The sequence below is a fragment of the Notothenia rossii genome (assembly GCF_949606895.1).
Source record: "Notothenia rossii genome assembly, chromosome: 8".
Taxonomy (NCBI): Eukaryota; Metazoa; Chordata; class Actinopteri; order Perciformes; family Nototheniidae; genus Notothenia; species Notothenia rossii.
The window spans coordinates 1,377,693-1,398,752 of NC_136906.1; the positions used below are offsets into that span (position 1 = coordinate 1,377,693).

The 21,060-nt window shown below is 41.0% G+C and overlaps 1 protein-coding gene and 1 long non-coding RNA gene across 2 annotated transcripts; both read right to left on the reverse strand.

The window, feature by feature from the left end:
* Positions 1 to 200: 200 nt before the first annotated feature.
* LOC307014145 lies at positions 201 to 3,679 on the reverse strand. The gene is made up of 3 exons (XR_013801166.1): positions 2,672 to 3,679; positions 431 to 1,027; positions 201 to 321 (listed from the first exon to the last, which is right to left on the reverse strand). It is a non-coding gene; the product is annotated as an uncharacterized lncRNA (long non-coding RNA).
* A 2,385-nt stretch (positions 3,680 to 6,064) lies between these two features.
* nags (N-acetylglutamate synthase) lies at positions 6,065 to 18,656 on the reverse strand. Its single transcript, XM_079641901.1, is given in 9 exon segments — positions 6,065 to 7,060; positions 8,686 to 8,868; positions 11,048 to 11,179; positions 11,617 to 11,656; positions 12,688 to 12,883; positions 15,793 to 16,002; position 16,006; positions 16,965 to 17,206; positions 18,089 to 18,656. Coding segments are annotated over 9 exon segments (1,515 nt in total). The 5' UTR covers positions 18,455 to 18,656; the 3' UTR covers positions 6,065 to 6,915.
* Between the last annotated feature and the right edge of the window lie 2,404 nt (positions 18,657 to 21,060).

Consider the following 21,060-nt stretch of genomic DNA (forward strand, 5'->3'; position numbering starts at 1 on the left):
GATCCAATAAATAAAATATCCAAATTCTTTTAAATGGCTTTGCTTCTTTTTACAGGGGGCAGATTATACCTGGTATTACTGAGATGCTCTGTACCTTTAGAAGATTGAGCTCTTCTTGTTCAATTGCTAAATATAAACACTAGTATTTCCAATGTTCTGCTTGTGATAACAAGTCAATGGCAAGCACCCACCCTTAACTACCTTTGTCTGCGCTGCATCAGCTCCTTAGACTCAGTCTCAGGGAAGGCGTCTCTGAGGAGAAGTGCACCTGTGGGACAGGTGCATGGAGCAGGTGGGGGGAGATCACTCGGGGGAGGCAACCTGCAAAGTTGGGGGTTTCATGGACGTCATCAAGTATCCCATGACAACAGCTACAATGACCAACCATGCGGTATCCTCCGAGTGAAGCAGAGGTGCTTTAAACTGTTACCATAGGGCGGGGTGTCCGGTGCCTTGCTCAAGGGCACCACGGCAGGACAGGAGGTGAACTGGGACCTCTCCAAGTAGCAGTCCTAACTCCATATGTAGGTCTGTTCGGGGACTTGAACCGGCGACCCTACGGCTCCCAGTCCAAAGCCCGACTGAAACATTTCCTGACGAGTTCAAGTTCTCAATCTCTAGATGAAGTGTTTTTCATTTCAGATGTTCATGATGTTCATTTTTCAATGATGGTCTCATTTGGAGTAAACTATAGCAGGGTACGTTTGTACATATACATTTAGCACATCGTAGCATGGAGCAGATTTCCAGTAGGGATGCACCAGCTCAGTCAGTGGGGACTAGGTCTGACCTCCTGCAGAGGGCAGTACTGTTTGACTCACTGTTTGGATCACTACAGTTTGAACAATGGGGTTTGACTGGCGTGGGGAGTAACGTCAGCACTTCATGTAATCAGGATTAAAAAAAAACTCTTTACCTCTTTGTTTTTGGATCACTTGGATTAAAAGCTCTTTGTGGAACAACATGGCTTAAAAGATCTCCACCAATGGAAGAGAAAAACAACAAGGTGCATGTTGCCGACACACATCTGTAGAGAGACAAGAAGAGACCAAGAGATCAATTCGTTTTTACACATGGTTCAATGGGAACAGAAACCACCAACATACACTTTATAGCACAGGAAAAAGTGAACTGGCACTCTATATGGGACAAAAACACCAAGAAAGTGTCAAAGTAAGTTCTAAAAACATGAAAGAAGTAAAAAAGGTAATGAAAGAATAATGCATCTGAGATCTGACCAACAGTATGCCGCTCCGGAGCGCCTTTTGTCAGGGTTAGGGAATATCATCAGGACCCAAATGCACTTTAAAAAGACTGAAAAGTCAGGGAACAAAAAGATAGCTTTATTAAAAATTAAGAAAAGAAAAAAAAAAAAAAGGAAAAAGACAGACATGAACAAACTTACAAGCAAGGGCAGGTTACTAGGACAGACCACGAACAGGTAACAAGGACTTGGAAAAAGACGACGATCCGACATGGAGCACAGGGGAAGACAAGAATAAATACACAGAAGGGTAATCACAGGACAAGACACAGCTGGGCAGGGGGGGCAGAAACACAAGGGCAACAGGTGAACACAATGAGAACATCAGACACAGGAAGGAAGAGCAGACACCGGGAGAACAGGATTGAGAAATAAAACCAAAACTAAAATCATGACACCTTTACGCACGGCTGTTCTCTGACTCAAGTACAAGACCTGAGTACTTCTACTTTTACTAAAGTACAAGACCCGAGTACTTGTACTTTTACTAAAGTACAAGATCAGAGTACTTCTACTACAAGATCTGAGTACTTTACTCAAGTACAAGACCTGAGTACTTCTACCTTTACTAAAGTACAAGACCCGAGTACTTCTACTTTCACTAAAGTACAAGACCTGAGTACTTCTACCTTTACTAAAGTACAAGACCCGAGTACTTCTACTTTCACTAAAGTACAAGACCTGAGTACTTCTACCTTTACTAAAGTACAAGACCCGAGTACTTCTACTTTCACTCAAGATCTGAGTACTTCTACTTTTACTCAAGATCTGAGTACTTCTACTTTTACTCAAGTACAAGACCTGAGTACTTCTACTTTTACTCAAGTACAAGACCTGAGTACTTCTACTTTTACTCAAGTACAAGATCAGAGTACTTCTACTACAAGGCCTGAGTACTTCTACTTTTACTCAAGTACTTCTACTTTTACTCAAGTACAAGGCCTGAGTACTTCTACTTTTACTAAAGTACAAGATCAGAGTACTTCTACTACAAGATCTGAGTGCTTCTACAAGATCTGAGTACTTCTACTTTTACTACAAGATCTGAGTACTTCTACTTTTAATCAAGATCTGAGTACTTCTACTTTTACTACAAGATCTGAGTACTTCTACTACCAGATCTGAGTACTTCTACTTTTACTACAAGATCTGAGTGCTTCTACTACCAGATCTGAGTACTTCTACTTTTAATCAAGATCTGAGTACTTCTACTACAAGATCTGAGTACTTCTACAAGATCTGAATACTTCTACAAGATCTGAGTACTTCTACTACAAGATCTGAGTACTTCTACTTTTACTACAAGATCTGAGTACTTCTACTACAAGATCTGAGTACTTCTACTTTTACTACAAGATCTGAGTACTTCTACTGACCCGGAGGAGCATCTGGAAAACCGTTCCTCACCGAGGCAACCTAAATTGTACGTCACCTCGTACAGGCTGTGTGCTGGGTCCATTCTTGGTGAGATCCTTCTGTCAGGGTCGAGTGAAGCAGGCAGGATCCAAATGCAGGTTTAACGGAAAATAACTTTATTTCAAGGCTACAAGAAACACAGAGAGCAGAACTCACTCCCCCGTGAACACAGTCAACAACAAACAAGGATCTCACACAGACTAACAGGAAAAGCAGAACCTAAATGCACACAGGACTAATGAAACAAACCAGACGCAGGGGAGGAGGGAGGAGAACACACAGGGGCACAAGGTGAACACAATCAGGTAATCAGGCAGGAGGGAACACAGAGACAGGAAGCAACAGCCAAGACAGGGGGTGAACACTTTTCAAACTAAAACAGGAAACCAAAAAGACAGATCTACACGGGACAAAACATAAAACACAGACAGATCGTGACATTTACGACCGATAAGCAGAACTGAAATAACTTTTTACCTTCGGGTTACCTCGGCTCTTAGATTTGGTTCTTGCACATTTTTCTGTTCCCAACACCAGTTCAGGGTATGCTGGTGATGCTGCTTAATGTTGTCAGTGATGATACAACACTCTGCAGGGGTGAAGATGTGGGTGTGAGGTTTATTGGCAAAACATGACAGGACCTCGTGAAAGTGTTTGCTCGAACTGTGTAATCCAAATGGAGGGACATTTGATATCTCTCTAAACTAAATACATACATTTTAAATGTTTCGGAGTCTTTGTTTTTGAGTATTTACCTGGTATATTTGAGGTTTGGTTTGACCCGTCCACACCAGGCTTGGAATTTCGTCATTTTAAAAATTAGGATTTGGAGCTTACAAATAAATAACTTCACTTTCTGATAAGAAAAACACACGAATGACATGGAAAACAAATCACTTTTTTAATATCAATAATGCCAAAAATGATATCATATAGGCCTATGCCTCCTTAGTATTACCGTATATAAAATGAAATACTCTACTTTGAATAATTAGTGTTTTCTATCTACTACTTCTCCCATTCACAAATCCAAAATCAAATCTAAAAATCTAACATTCTATTAATATGTAACAAATATATTCCAAAAATATATTTCAATCAATCAGCAGTGAGGATCTCAGCCACTGACGTTGAATCAAAAACAAACCCATCAGCCGTTAGCTGTTAGCACTCAGAGATCACAGCTCCTCATATCTGTTCAGAAACTAGACAGAAGTGAAACAAGTACAAACCAAAGACTGTCTGTGTCATGGAGAATACAGTCGCTGGTGTATTTATGTCTGTATGTGGTTGTTGTGAGTGTGGACGGAGCAGCTACAGGTTAGCTTAGCCTGATCGATCCGATCTCCATTCAGAAAACACGCATTTAAAAAAGGTGTTTCCTGCCGTCTGTCTGCAGACTGGTCAAAGCATTAACTCATGGTTTTTACTAACCGTTATCTGTATGTTGTTACTTCGGCATCATTTAGAAACGTGTACTACAATTAAATAACCTAACATATGTAAATGTTTTTATAGTTGGTTTCTACCACAGTATTTACATGGATATAAGCCCCGCCCTCTCCAGCGCGTCCTGTTTGAATGACAGGAGTAAACACAGCTGGCAGCCGCAGTGAAACTCCAGCGGTTAGAGCGAGGCGAATATTCGCATCGCGTCCGTTGTGAACGCAGCATAATGCAGTTCAGAAAACACTGTTCTGTCGCTTTTAAAGCAACTTCGAGATGTTAACAGTGTGAGGGGCCCAAAGGCCATGGTGGCCGTCGCGTGGACGTATAATTATTTGTGGGGCACAAAGGCCAGACCGAGGGGCAAATTCCTACCCTACACGAAAGAGTAAGGCCCAATCCCAAACCACTCCCTCGACCCTACCCCCCCTGTAGCCACACTCGCAGCTCAACGAGGCTCCCTCCTGTCAGATGGAGGGAGTAAATACAGCAGCAAGCTTTGGGACGGCTTCCCCTCTCTCCGGCAGAAACAGGAAATGCCGTAACTGTATTTAACAACGGTTTCAAATCAGCATCTCTTAGACAAAACAATGTAAATTAATAACTCAAATAAAACTCCAAACATCTTTCATTGTGTTACTTTTCTGTAAAGCTCTTTTAGTTTTAAACCTGATGTTTATAAGCTTCTTAGTTTTTGCAACAGTCTGTAAATATACACAACTTTATAAATAAAATGCACACATTTACCTTTTTCTAGACTAAACACAGGTATGATCCTAAGTTAAAACATATGAGGTTATCATGAGGTTGTTATCATCGCAGTTTATCAGTGGATGTTTGCTGGAACTACTTGTTAACAGCTTGTTTCCTGACGGACACACACAGCGGGACTCCGGACAGGTAGAGACCGGTCTCAAGTCAGCACCGCTGCAGACTCGCTGTTTGAGGGCTTGATAGCCCACTCCCCCTCCACACCGCTCCACACTCGTTGGTTTGGAACAGCCCTCAATTTGGCGGACCCTCCGCGTGAACGCGCAAACGGAGGGGTAGGGTGTGGGGGGGTGTAGGGGGGCGGTTTGGGAATGGGCCTTAGAGCAGGGGTGGGGAACCTCCGGCCTCCGGGCCGTATATGGCCCGCGAGACCATTTGGTACGGCCCTCGGGGTAATTTATAAACACACGCAAAAAAGAAAAAAATTCAAGAAATCTAGACCGCAAAAAAATTAAACAAGCTGGTTTTTCCTGGCCAAGGTCAGGGTCCTTGAACACAACACGAGCCTAACGTGTCATCACGTGGTATATGTCTCGTCTGACAGGAGTGTAGTTCTAACGGAGAGCACCAGAACGCGGTTCCGGGCCGGGACTTCACAAATTGCAGTACCCATAAGGAGCTGTACACATGCCGCAGTTTCTGCGTGGCTGTGTCTTTAGTTGAAAGCCCAGTGGCGATCTGTTCATCTGTCATACTGATCATACAGTCAATAACGTTGTTGTTATTAGCATCTGGTTAGCTAGCTATGCTAACGAATATAAGAAGCTTTTTCTACAACCAGTGAGGTAAAGGCACATCTTTATATGATCATTATAGTTATAGAAAAATAAGAGAATAAAGTAAACAGATATAAAATACTAATATGACATTAAAAAAAAGTTGTTATTAATAAACAAGAATACAGTTTGAAAGGGAAGTGATTTGTAAAATATCCATAAAGAAAAAGATCTGCTTCCAGTTGTGTTTCATCTGGGTGTTGAGAGATGTATCCATAGATCTCTTCATGTTACTCTCAAAGTGCACCAGATTGATGCTTTTAACTTCAACATTTAAAAAAAATCTTCCTGGTGGTGCATGCCCCCAAACCCCCCTAGATGAGGTTAGATCTGCCCCCCCCCCCACCCCACTTAAATCATGTTCACATGGATATGAAACTAAATACATTTGCACACATCTTGTGTCCATATCTTTCTGTTTCGGTGGTCATGCCACGGGGCATGAATGCGCGGGTCATGGTCAAATATCTGGGTTAAGAGGTTGCTTTTTTTTTGCACAGCTTGAAAGAAATGCGAAATGAATGGGCTGTGATTTGAGTTTTTTAAGCAGACGTTGAGTTCAATCATTTGTACGGCCCTCGAAGGATGTTGTAAAAATTGAAATGGCCCTTGAGAGGAAAAAGCTTCCCCACCCCTGCCTTAGACTGTAGTTTTGAAATTTCCAGTCAGCATTTTGAGTGAAAAATGCAAAAAATATGAATTCCTCTGAAACCCTAAAAGCTCTGAGCACTACAATGCTAAGAGCTACGCTAACAATACAAACAGGGTATTGCTTTTCAAAGCGTTTCATTCTCACTGAAACATTGACTATCGAGTTTCAAGACAAAATAAAAAATAAATCAGTTCAGAGCAAACATCAGACTCAATCTCTTGAGGTGTTGCAGCTGCCTGTACTCAGGGTTTTCTAATTTAATGTAACATTTTTTGTCAATTTAGATTTCTTTTTATAATTCTGACTTTTTATATCATTTGGGATTTTTCTCCGAAATCTGACTTTTTTTATAATGTTTGATTTTTTCTTAGATTTGTTTACTTTTTTAAGAATTCTGACCTTTTTTCCCAATTCTGACCTTTTTAGATTTTTCTCCGAAATCTGACTTTAAAAAAATATATTTTAGTTATTTTTAATAATAAAATGTGGACTGTCAAAGCGTGTCATTCTCGCTGTAACGTTGGCTATCGAGTTTCAACGCAGAATAAAAGCTCAGAGCACCAGATTCAATCTTCACAGCAGGAGGTGTTTCAGCTGAGGGGGGTCAGGTGGAAGGAGTCAGGGAGGTGCTTGGTGAACTCCACCAGCTCGTAGGAATCTCTGATATCCATCAGCCCGAACCAGAAGACGGTCCACGCCCCGTTGTTAAAGCTGCCTTCACAGTGTTTGAAGTACCTGCATTGCAAGAGCAGAAACACATTTTAATGCAGAGACGGAGACAACGTTCTTAAGGTGACCGGAGAATGCAGAGCAGCAGGTCTTTGCCATTAGCCGTTATACACGTCTGGTTGGACCACATACTTTCAGACTGAGGCAGCACAGAAGAGACTGAGTGATAAATGACACCCTGAATGTTGGCTCCTACCATCAGCTTAAATAAGTAAGGGATAATGTGCAGAGACGCGGTCATTATGGGGAAAAGAACACCGACGGGCTGATCAGGAGCCCGGCGTGAAGCGGAGGGATCTAGATCGGCATAATGACGAAGTCGCTGTACGTCATCCCGCTTATCACACGGCCACATTCTCAACAAAGTAACGATATGACTCCTAATATTAATTGAAATGCTTTTGTGGATTTAGAAAATGATTTAAAAAATAGTTGTATGTTTTGATTTAAATTGACATGCATCCGCTAAGAAAAATAGTCCGTTGTTACCGTTTGAACAACGTAGCAACGGCAGGAACTGCTTCGATAGCGTTTTTGCTGACCTCTTTGATTACAGATTTGAAAACATCGTTGCTTGCTTTAAAAGTAGCAGACTTCATGATGTCAAAGCTTGGAGAGTATCTAGATATCCCTGCCCTAATGCCAAAGGAACTGCACACTGAATATGTGTCGCCGTCTGATGTCTATGTCTGGACCGCTGCGTAAAAAGGAGGATTTCTGCCCGTTACTTCTCCGCTGTTTTCTTGTCGCTCTTGTCTTGTCAGTTAGAAAAGCAAACTGCATGCAGATTGCTTTTCAGCCGAACTGTAAACGGTTAAATCGAACAGACTTGTTTGTGCAGATGTGAGCGTCCTTAACAAAGGTCAAAAAGTGCTTGACAGCGGTCTGTCTGTTCTGGATTAACAACGTGTCACGTGTTCTGAATTGACCAATCAGAATTGAGTATTCAACTAAGCCATGTAATAATGAACGTTAACTACTGTGCAGCATAATTCTGACTCCAGTTAAACTTTGAATTTCTTGTTAAAAGTCTAACTTTTTTCTTAGATTTTTTTCCAAATTCGGACTTCTCAGCTTTTTATATTTAGAGTGTTGTCTTTGCAGGTGGATTTCTTTTTCTGAATTCTGACTTTTTTATTTGCCTTTTTTTGTTTTTCTCTGACATGATTAATATTTTAGAAATCTTAATCTTTCGTTATAATTTGAGTATTCTTTTGCATTTCTTTTAGATTTGTTGATACAATTCTAACTGAAAGAAAATAATTCTGACATTAACAGTTTTTTTGCATCATTTCAACTGTTTTTGAAGATTCTGATATTTTTCCTGGAATATTGACTCTTTTAAACATTTTTTAATTCTTTCAGATTTTGGACTTTTATTTTAACTTTTCAGTTTTCTGACTTTTTGATGAATTCGGACTTTTTACCTTTCCGTAGTTTTACTTATAATTCTGAGGTTTTCTTTCAGTTTCTGACTTTATTTAACTTTGTCTTTGTATGTGGATTTTCTATAACTTTCTATATCTTTTTTTGTATACTTCCGTCTCTTTCGTACAGCTTATCGGTGTGTTGCATTTCCCTCGTTTCCATTTTCTCTACTGACTGTACTTATTAACTGTCCCTTGTCTCACCAGGGCGTGATCCTGTTGCTGGTCCTGGACCTCCAGAAGAGTTTCCCCAGGTCTCTCCGGATGCATTCCCACAGGATGAGGCTGGTTCCCTGGCCCTGCTTACTGCTGCTCACCACAAACTTATCCAGGTATGGAGTGCCGCCGTTCACCGGCTCCAGGGTGATGATGGCCGCCGCGCTGTAGCTGCAACAGAGACAAGATGCTGTTCAATTCAGTTTGATCAAATAATCTTAACACAAAAAGTAAGGAAATCTGTGTTTGCTAGATTATTTCTATGTTGTAACAATGCTTCTTGGCAAAACATCTTATACCGTTGGAAAGCCTGTTCAGTTACCTTCTAATTGGTGCCACATTTGTGATGAACAAGCATTTGTGGGATGGGTTAGGGTTAGGGACTTCAATCATCCAGTCCACCAAACGCAACCAAAAAGACTCAACAGCAAAAGAGATTTGGGGCGCACCCTACATACTCCGCTCTGCTGCTCCTGCCACACATGCTTGTTCGTCACAAATGTGTCACCATTTAGAAGGTAACTGAACAGGCTCTCCAACGGTATAAGATGTATTGCCAAGAAGCATTTTTACAACATAGAAATAATCTACCAAACACAGATTTCCTCACTTTTTGTGTCAGGTGTATATACTAATTGGGATGTGGGTGAATAGGAATGATCGGGACGGAGAGCCACATTTCTTTTCTCTTATTGGATGATTATTATATTTTATTCTGAGAGCCCGCCCCTCAGTTAGAACCCCCTTTATTTCCATTTACACCGTTTTCTGACAGAAAAGCTGATTTACTGGCAATATTTACTTTATTTTTTCCCTAATATGTTTTAATTACAATTATTCTTTGAACACAATGACTTAAATAGTTTAATAAATATCCAATAATCATATTTTAAAAACATTTTCCTCAGTATTTTGTTTCAAAATCTGAATTTACTGCTGAATAAATGTAGTAAAAAGTACAGAATTGGCTTTAAAATGTCATTCCTAATCATTACGTAGTAGAAAGTACTCAGGTAAAGTACAAGTACCTCTAATGTGTCTAAAGTACTTTCCACCCCCGCTTGAAGGAGATCTCACGGTTACAGCGTGGACTCTTCTCACCCTCATAATGTGGTGTGTTCGGTGTTTACGTCACGTCACACTGAACTGTTGTCTGAAAGGAGCCTCTGATCATTTGGTTAACGAGCGCTCTGTAATCATTTGAACGCTAACATTGCTAGCTAACTCGCTCAGAATAAAAAAAACAACTCTTTTGGTCAGATATGAAAACATGTGTGGCTCTAATTTAGAAAACTGCACCTTCTTTAATAACTCACGTGAAAAAGAGGTGGATGGGAAATGTACGGAAGAGGATTTGGGACACATTTGAAAACACTAATCCTGAGAGATAAGCAAACACTAAATCAACACGTGTCACTGATCCCCCTCCATAGAAACACCTGCTGTCACGCCTCACTCATCGCTGGCCCTCTGTCCGTCATTCAGCCGTCAGAGATGTTTTGCTTCGTTATGAATTAAACGTGTATTTTGACCACGTGTGGAATCCTCTTCTCTGTTGTTTGGACTGCGATTAAAGGTTCATCGACTGCATCATGCCTGCAGACTCAAGGTGAGTTTGGTGTTTGGATATACTTAGAGAGTGTGGAGCTCCCCCTGCTGGTAACACAGGTAAGTGAACCTTAGCAGACCATTCACATGCACTAACTCCAGAACTCCAAAGAGAAGAAGAAAGGGCCGTCTGTAAAACCTTTTTCTTTTTCATTTATAGCTTCTGTCTTAATTCTATTCACTTAAAACAGCGTTCATTTAAGTCTCATCAAAATCACCTGAAAACTTTGGGCTTTAAAATAAAATGGTTTCTTTGTTTCCTCGTGATTTTGAGGCCTTGAAACAAAAGTGACTTCAATTTCAGAGAGTCTTCAAGTTGGTTTCCATACATTACATCTGTGAGTATGTCTCTGCAATTTATAGTTTGAATTCAATATCATCATAAATACCTGAGAACTTTATTTACTTCCAGAAAACTTGGGATTTTCAAAAGAATAATTTTCTTCCTTTTTCTCGTGATTTTGTGACTTACTGTAAATCTTAAGGAATCTTCAAGGTTTTCCTTTCTTCTTTCGTTTACTACTTTAAATCTCAGTTTTTCCAATTGGTATTCAACGCTTTATGACAGCCTTAATAACTCACCTCCAGACTCCGTCACTTCCTCCGTCACTTCCTTCCTAAACTACACCACCTTGTTGTCTGATTGTAAGGAGAAGTGCTTAGGAAAGGACCAGCTTTTCTTTAGATATTCGACTGCGACCAGAGACATGTGGTCTTTTTGCTTTGAATTGCTTGCACGCACCCTTCAGAGAGGTAGACTGAGTGCAGCCGTCCGGTCAGAGAGGAGATGTAGTCTTGCTTCAGAGTTTTATCAAAGGACTTGCAGATGAGAGCCAGCAGACGCTCCACATCGATCCCCTCCAGAGAGCTGTACCTGCACACAGGAGCAACGGGTCATCGTAAGCACACGAGACAACGGGGGTGTTGTTTGGAACTTTTGAAGAAAGAATTGTATTATAGATTTAGGGAATTTAGTCACATGATTACTTTTGATATGATTGCAGAAAGAAAAAAAGAACATTTGGTTAAAAAAGGAGAAAAAAGTTGACTAAAAAGTAAAAACATGAAATCTGTAGCGGACGAAAAGTAAAAGTCAGAAAAACGTCTGAAGTATGAAGCAGAAGAAGAGGAGGTGAAACGTTGAGCATCTTAGAGCTGTGAATGACACCTCGTGCTCACAGGAGAACAACAGAGCGAACTGTGAAACACGAGATCAGCAGACATTACATTTAAAATCAAAACAAATTATGGTTTGCCCCAGAACCCAGTGTGATCAAATTACAGCACGCGACAGATGAGTCCGATACATACCGATGTATGGGGTCTCCGATTTTAAAGATGGTCCCGGACCCTGAGCGAGAGATAGAGACAGAAACAGATAAGTCAATGTAAACACCTCAACCCTTTTTCTAAATTGGCAAAAGGACACCTCCCCCACATGGAGCCTGGGCTTCTATTGGACTTCTTAAAGAGATGTATGGAAAGCCCAATTTCCAAAGAAATGCAGTCAAGACTCACATCTACAGTAGCAGTGTCAACATGTGTCAGCCAGATTACTTATTTGCATAACAAGTTAGAAATAGACCCTCCTATCTCCACTTATATGAGCAATCGGAGGCAATCACAATCTCAAATATGTGTGTGTATATATATAACTCTCCGTGTGATCTCTTATCCGTACCTCTGGGTTTCTCACTGTAACTCCTGAAGGGGATCAATACAAGCTCCAAATGGATCTGCAGCTTGACTACATCGCTAGATTTTCATTACTTAATGTATGAGACATTAACCCCGCCCCCCCCCCCCCACAGTGCAGTGGGCTTTGGGGACCCCTAGGGGAAGATGAGGGGATTGCAGGGCGTACGTAAGATTAGGTTTTGCAATTTATTTCCACACAGCAATTTTTTCAAATCAGTTCTCATAATCCTAGTGTCCTGACCCCAGAACCATCAACGCTTCTGAAAGACAAGCACGCTCAAGTGTCTCAATACAAGCTCCTAGCAAAGGATGTTGACGCTGCTAGGTGTGAGTCTTGATATTATTATTTCTCTCAGAATAAGAGTAAACGTCCACCCAAAAACATTTCAATCAGTTTTCATAATCCTGATGTCCTGCCCCCAGAACTATCTAAGCTTATGAAAAGCTCCATCTTGACAAAAGATGTTTAAAGTGTAAATGTGAATGTGTTTGTGTTCAGGGTGAGTTATACTAGTGATGTTCACATAAGGTTGTGTTCAATGTGATTATTAAAGGGTTAACAAAAGAAAAGGCGAATCATCACAGACGACACAGAAGAGGTTGGGAACCAGTGGCCCTTGAGGTTTGCATGTGTTTCTGTGTGTGGCCCTCAGTGGATGATGAGTTACGGCTCTGCTCTCTTGCCTCTGTGGCTGAACAGCTCCGTCAGCAGCGTGTCGGCGGAGGTGATGACGGAGGAGGGGAAGGAGGAGGAGGAGTCGCTCAGCAGATCCTGCAGCAGAGCAGCGATGGCCGACACCCTGCGGAGCTCAGAGGGACTCAACCAGCCCGCAGAGAGCAGAGCAGGGAGGTCGCTGGGCAGAGAGACCAGGTCCAACACCTGCAACACCACCAGTCAGCACCACAAGTACTCACCTCTTGGACTTCAGTAAAAGTAGAAGTACTCACCTCTTGGACTTCAGTAAAAGTAGAAGTACTCACCTCTTGGACTTCAGTAAAAGTAGAAGTACTCACCTCTTGGACTTCAGTAAAAGTAGAAGTACTCACCTCTTGGACTTCACTAAAAGTAGAAGTACTCAGGTCTTGGACTTCAGTAAAAGTAGAAGTACTCAGATCATGTACTTCAGTAAAAGTAGAAGTACTCACCTCTTGTACTTCAGTAAAAGTAGAAGTACTCACCTCTTGTACTTCAGTAAAAGTAGAAGTACTCACCTCTTGTACTTCAGTAAAAGTAGAAGTACTCAGATCTTGTGCTTGAGTTAAAGTAGAAGTACTCAGATCTTGTACTTGAGTAAAAGTAGAAGTACTCAGATATTGTTCTTGAGTAAAAGTAGAAGTAATCAGATCTTGTACTTCAGTAAAAGAAGAAGTACTCAGATCATGTACTTCAGTAAAAGTAGAAGTACTCAGATCATGTACTTCAGTAAAAGTAGAAGTACTCAGATCATGTACTTCAGTAAAAGTAGAAGTACTCAGATCTTGTACTTCAGTAAAAGTAGAAGTACTCAGATCATGTACTTGAGTAAAAGTAGAAGTACTCAGATCTTGTACTTGAGTAAAAGTAGAAGTACTCAGATATTGTTCTTGAGTAAAAGTAGAAGTACTCAGATCTTGTACTTCAGTAAAAGTAGAAGTACTCAGATCTTGTACTTCAGTAAAAGTAGAAGTACTCAGATCTTGTTCTTGAGTAAAAGTAGAAGTACTCAGATCTTGTACTTCAGTAAAAGTAGAAGTACTCAGATCTTGTTCTTGAGTAAAAGTAGAAGTACTCAGATCTTGTTCTTGAGTAAAAGTAGAAGTACTCAGATCTTGTACTTCAGTAAAAGTAGAAGTACTCAGATCTTGTACTTCAGTAAAAGTAGAAGTACTCAGATCTTGTTCTTGAGTAAAAGTAGAAGTACTCAGATCTTGTACTTCAGTAAAAGAAGAAGTACTCAGATCTTGTACTTCAGTAAAAGTAGAAGTACTCAGATCTTGTTCTTTAGTAAAAGTAGAAGTACTCAGATCTTGTACTTGAATAAAAGTAGAAGTACTCAGATCTTGTACTTGAGTAAAAGTAGAAGTACCAGAGTGTAGGAATACTCTGTTACAGTAAAAGTCCTGCATTCAAAATGTTCCTCAAGTGAAAGTAGAAAAGTATTCTCATCAAAATATAGTTAAAGACAGTAAAAGTAGTCATTGTGCAGATTGGTCCATTTCAGAATAATAGATATGATATGTTTTATAATGATTGATCATGAAAGTGTTCTCAAAGCTGGTAAAGGAGCAGCTAGTCTGAATGACTTTGTATACTGCAGGGTAGCTGGTGGATTTACTCCAGGTGGAACTAAAGTCTGATTCAACACTTGATTATATTTCACATCATTCATCCACATCTGAGAAGTAACTAAAGGGATTAAATACATGTAGTGGAGGAGAAGTACACCATGTACCTAGGCCTGTCACGATAATTAATTTTGTTGGACGATACATTTTTCTGGAAATTATTGCGATAAACGATAATATTGTCGGTGCCGTTTTAAGACCATTTTAGACATAATGATAATATATAATATTAATTCAAGTACATCCTTTCAAACATAACTTTTTATTGAACATTCAACATTTCAAATGAAATGTGAAATAATATTAAAATATATAAATTATATAATAAATAAAACAAATTAATTAAATTATAATTAATTAATTAAATCACACACAACCAAAACAATAAATTAAATAGTCAGGCTGGAAAACAGAGCTCTCTCTCTCTCTCATATATATATATATATATATATATATATATATATATATATAAATAAATAAATAAATAAATATGAGCACACATTATCTCACAAGCAAAAAAAACCTCCTTAAAACAACAGTCAAGTGTACAGTCCACTGTCAAACACCCAGATGTCTCAACAGGCCATATCCAAATCTGTTTTTCTAAGTTTTCGAGCAAGGAACACCAACATGTTTGCATTGTCGGGCGGGGGCTCTCCATCTCCAGCTGCCGTGTTTGCTCCCAGCTGGGAAAACGGAATGGGGTGGTTGTGTTTTAGGTGTAGTTTAAAATGCGTGGTATTCCCTGCTTTTGTCGCTACCTTTTTTAAACCAATGCGACACACCGCCCGGCTCATTCAAGTCCGTAGGTTGGCCTCGTTGATTTGGTTTGAATCCAAAATACTGCCACACCAGAGAATCGAGATGTGTCGTTAGGTTTTGTAACCAATTCCATTTCACTTTAAATTCCCCGCGAGTAAGTCACACGTTGTCTCCCGCTTGTCGCTATATTATTAATTTGGCTGCTACGCTGCTGCACGTGCACGCGGAGTGTCCTGACCTGGCTGTGTGTCAGCCCCGCCCCTCACAGCGCCCCTGGCAGCCACAGCGCTCCAGGCTAAAATGCTGGTCACATCTTTATGTAAACGGAAATTTATCGAGCTCAGAAAAGTTATCGAGTCCATTTTTACTTATCGTACGATAAGTCAATTTATCGATTATCGCGACAGGCCTACATGTACCTCTGAACTGTCGAGGAGTAAAAGTACACCATGTACCTCTGAACTGTAGTAGAAGTACACCATGTACCTCTGAACTGTAGTAGAAGTACACCATGTACCTCTGAACTGTAGTAGAAGTACACCATGTACCTCTGAACTGTAGTAGAAGTACACCATGTACCTCTGAACTGTCGAGGAGTAGAAGTAGCATAACATTGGCTCAATTAAAGTACAAGTACCTCAAAAAGTAAGTACAGTACTGTAAATGTACTTAGTAACTGTATACAGCATATGTGTACTGTACCTTGCCCCCCGGAGTGCACAGACCCCCCCCCTCGTTCAGGAACATCACTTTGTGGGGCTGCAGGGCTCGGGCGATGGCTGCCGTCACCTCGAGGGGGTCGAGGGTCACTGAGCGGCCGCACCCGTCCCGTCCCACGGGAGAAACCAGAGGGAGGGTCCCACAGCGGAGAGACCACCTGAGGAGGGAGGGGTCCAACAGCACTGAGGGGGGTTAACTACAGGGAAGAGAGGAGAGGAGACTGAAAACATGTCTGTTTGGATTGGAAAGAAGTCGTGCTCTCAAAACAAGTTCAACAATAATGAAAACAAGGCGTTTTAAACTCTGCCAATAGAGCCAGTGAACCTTTGCGGCCCCCCACCCAGCGATGGGGTCGGGTGCCAGAAGGGAGGCAGTGAAAGCAGGTGTTGAGGGACTGTCATGGTGGACACGTCTCATCAACGTTGCGTGGAAGTCGGAAACAGTACCGAAGGAGTGGCAGACCGGGGTGGTGGCTCCCCTTTTCAAAAAGGGGGGTCAGAGGGTCTGGGCCAATTACAGAGGCCTCACACTACTCAGAAAGTTTACTCTAAGGTACTCGAAAGGAGGGTCCGGCCGATTGTGGACCCTCAGATTGAGGAGGAACAATGCGGATTCCGTCCTGGTCGTGGAACGACGGATCAGCTTTTTACTCTCACAAGGATCCTGGAGGGGGCCTGGGGGTACGCTCATCCAGTCTACATGTGTTTTGTAGAATTGGAGAAGGCGTATGACCGAGTTCCCAGGGAGTCACTGTGGGAGGTGCTGGGGAGTATGGGGGGAGGGGGTCTCTACTAACTTGCATTTGTTTTGAGAACTGAGGGGGGGGGACCTGGTGATTATACATTAGGGAAACAGGTGGCGGTGGAGAGGGACCCGGTAGGAGTTTGGTTTTTTACCATGGGTTAAGCAAAAGGCAAGAAAATAAACAATAAGATATTGTGCTTGTAGGATCTGGCATCAAGAAAATAAAAATCACAAAAATGACGTTTTGCCCGGGCCTTTATTAAACACATGCGTAATATTCGCTGACGGAAGTGACGGGTGCCTCGGCGGCACTTTGTTTTGAGTTCTATTTCTGTTCGATATTTTTTTTTTGGCCGCTTCAGACCTAATGAAGCTCTGATGAAGATGCCTCTGCTGTTAGGGTATCTCACCTGCTCCCGGGGGTTTCCTGCTGCAGGAGGAAGGACTCAGCGGAGAACAGAGGCAGGACGGATGCTGATTGGTGGAGCAGAGCCTCCGTCAGCTGCTGGCTGCGCTGCGTCAGAGTCCGGCTGCACGCCTGCTCACACAGCCCCATCACAACCACACACTTCATGTCCATCCGCTGCAGGAAGGAGAGCCCGGAGGCCAGGCTGTGGACCCGGTCCCTGCTGGAGAACACCGAGCTGTCCACCTGCAGGACCAGCATCAGAACAGGACAGTTGATCCATTTGAGAATACAAGAAAAACATCAAATATAAGTTAAACGTGCGATAAGACGATCGGTAGAAATAAATAATAATACAAAGTTAGAATTAACAAAGTATACAAACATAAATAGATAAGAGGTTAAAGTACATTTATCCCGGGGGAGTGTGTTTGAGGAAAGCTGCTCCATCTTAGAATAAAGATCAAAGTGAAGTAAACGTGCAATAAAAAGATTTGAAAGGAGTAATAACAAAAAGTTTATAAATATTGAAATATAGTCAAAATGAATTGAAATACTTATACACAAGTTAAAGTAACAATGAACAATAGAAGGATAAAACAGATTAAAGATATTTAAATAAAACATAATAACTTTAGGTAAATAGGCTAAAAGAAAAAAATGTTTTGAATAAAACGCTAATAATATAAAATATAATACAAATATTTAAATAAAAACAGAAAATTCAAGTTAAAATGTTCAGTAGGAAATATGAAATAACATTTTAAAAAAGAATAATGAAATAAAAAAAGTATGTAATGTGTAATAAAAAAGATAAAGATAATAATATTTATATTAAAATAAGAAGTACAAATGTACACATAGTAAAATATGTATCAACAATACAAATCTAAAATGTTTATATTAAAAAAGCAGAAGTGTATTAGCATTGGATTAAATCAGGAAAACTTGAAAAATTACTAAAATATTGCCTTAATTAATTTACTTATTATAATCTCCTTATTTATCAAGAAGGCCTTTTCCTTGATAAAAAGCATTTTCATGACAATAATAATTCTTAACCCGGAAGTCTCTACACTACAGCATGCTGACGTTTTTTGTTTTTTGTAAACATTAAGTTTTTCAAACCTGCAGGACCGCGAAGGCTGGAGACTTCTCCGCCGAGTCTCTCTGGAACTGGGTCAGCCAGTACCGAGCCTCCCGGGGGTTTCCTCCGACCTCCCGAAGGAACGCCTTCACGTCCCGGTAAATCAGGTTCATGTTGGGCTGGCTGTCGGGGAAGAGACGCTGCTCCTCCTCCTGGTGCTTCTGGGCCAAAGCAGCGGCTCTTGCTGCCACGCTGCCCGCCTCAGAGTTCCCTATTCCCCGCTGCGGATCGAACAAGTGCCGCTGAACTTTCCTGGAGCTCCGGGTGAACGCGGGGCCCCACAACAGTTGCTCTCCTGCCGTAAATAGAGCCCGAAACCCGGACTGCCTCTTCCTCACTTGGGCCATGTTTTTGGATGCTATTTAATTCAACTTGAGACGTTTACATTTTTGATTGTTTATTTCTAGTCTTTGAGTTCATCCAATGTAGGCTACAATGCCTTATGCTGCTGCAACGCAAACATTTCCCAAATTGTTCCCAAACAGTATCTTATCTTATCTCATGTTGTGGACAGAGTTCTGGGTGAAGTTAGGGAGGAATGCACGGGTTAACATCGGTTAACATCCGGGTGATGGTGGCTTGCATGCAGCGTGAAGAGACTGATGTGTCGGCAGTTCTTCGGATTTCATCAGCCTGTTCGAGAGGAGTCTGCCTGCACATAGATATAAACACTAGATCATGGGTTCCCAAAGTGGGGGTCGCGAACCCCCCGGGGGTCGCGAGATGATTTCAGAATCCTCTTGATGTGACCCCTGAGTTGTTTTAAAAAAAATATATATTTTTAAAATATATTTAACTATTATTATTAAGCAGTCAGACCCATAGATATATATAAACACTAGATGACTCACCCGCGCTGCTGGCCAATGGAGACCGACGTTGCCACTTGGCCGCCATCTTGCCACAGGCAGTGCTCTCATTCATAACATTATGGTTTACTATTTAAATAACCATAGCTTGCTCAATTTTCAACCGGTTTGGTTTTTTATAAACATCAAAGATTCAGTTATGATACTGCATACTTATAATCATGGACTTTCATATGAAAATAACATTAATCAGATAAAGCAATAGCTATACACACACACAAGGTATTTATATTAAATATTTGCCGGTGTATATATTTCCATTTATTTTATTATATTGTTAATATTTAAAATAAATTATAAATAAATTATACAATTAAAATACATTTATATTTTATATATAAAAATCGTTCTCATGTTACCACTCTGTACGCCAAGAGTTGTTAATTTAGCAATGCCTTAGCTTGAAGAACAGGGACACAACTAATGACAATAGCATATGGTGGTTTATTATTTAGATATTCACACCTTTATCAGAAGAACCAAACCAACATCAAATGAGCTCACAGACAGGCCAGTTCTGTCTCATTCATCACAATTATTTTTGAAATCAGATCTTCATATCATCCTAGTTTTGTATTTAGTTTCTAGATTTGTAAACAAATCCAGAACCTTTGAAATATGTGATTGAAAAAAAAGCAAGAATAATATAAACTGTACCATGTGTCCTTTTGTGTCCTTCTGCAGTCCATTTGTGGTTTGTCTTGTCTCACCCCGGCTGATATATTACAAAATCCACTGTTTAAATTGTTCCCTATATTGCCCCTATGCCCTGTAAGGTGTCCTTGGGTGTTATGAAAGGCGGCCCCCCAAAATAAATTTATTATTATTATTAAGAAGAACAACTTGGTGTGGTGTGGAGGGGATGTAGGAAGCAGGAGCAGGTGGGGAGAGGAGGCTTCAAGGTTCAAGGTTATTTGTTTTAAATGTGTCTTGGAGATAAGGACCAGCTGTACACAATAAAATACAGTATAACACCAAACCAATAAGACACACGGTGACACATGGCACACCAACAATCAATCATCGTCCAGCCTCAGCTTTGGTATTCTTTCACAACCACGTTATGGGTTTATTAGACTGAGCAAACATAAACATATGTGGGGAACATAGTGCTGCGTCTCATGGAACATGAAGATTTAATAAATACATAGTAGGTGGCAGACAGCGGAGCATCCGTAGGCTGCACAAAAGTCCGGCATAGTCAGGTACTTCTGTAAACACAAAGCCAGCAAATTCCTGTATCATAATGCAAGATGTTTTCAACAAGCCAAACCACTTGGAAGAAATCATGTGTAACTTAAGTTATGTTGAAAAGAAAGAGCAGTTCTGCCTCTCCCACTGGTGTAAAGTTGCTGGGTCAACTTTGTAATAAAGCCTGCATACTTATATGTGTTTTATTTCTGTATTGTTACAGCTTTACAAAGTAAAAGAAGAACAGTAAAGTCAAGAAAGAAAACCTTGCATCTTTATTGGAGGACTTTTAAATGTTAGCTAACTGTCTAGCTACGCATAGGGATACGCGCTGTAAGGGCAGAACAGTTCAATCAATCTCAGTGATGAAAAGTGATACTGTACTGATATGAACTACAATACAAGATATGGACACAGGCCGTGGGGGGGACACCCGAGACCGGGCAATGTCCCCGGTAGAAACCGGGTGAAATAGCCAAAAATAATAATAATAATAATAATAATAATAATAATAATAATAATAAAACCGGGGAAAATAGGCACTCGTGAGGCGGGCAGAGTCCCCTGTCAACTCCCGTTACATTCCTCCATGGTGTCATTTGAGCGAAAAACTTTTGCGAGAACCAGGCTGGGGGGGTCAAAAGGGCTTGACCAAGGCCGACCCAAAGTGCACGGTGGGCGGACTCGTCACCTCCGTGATGAGTCTCCATTGTGATTCGAAAAATTCCATCAAATGAGTCTTTCGGTGGGCAGGAAAAAAAACGTGTTCGTCAGAATCGTCACTTCCTGTACTGACAGTGGAGATCTATGGTGGAGGTGTCCTGAGAGTGCAGCCTGCATCGGAACTGTCCTGAGAGTGGAGGTCTGCAGGCAGGCTCCCATGGCCTGTTCAG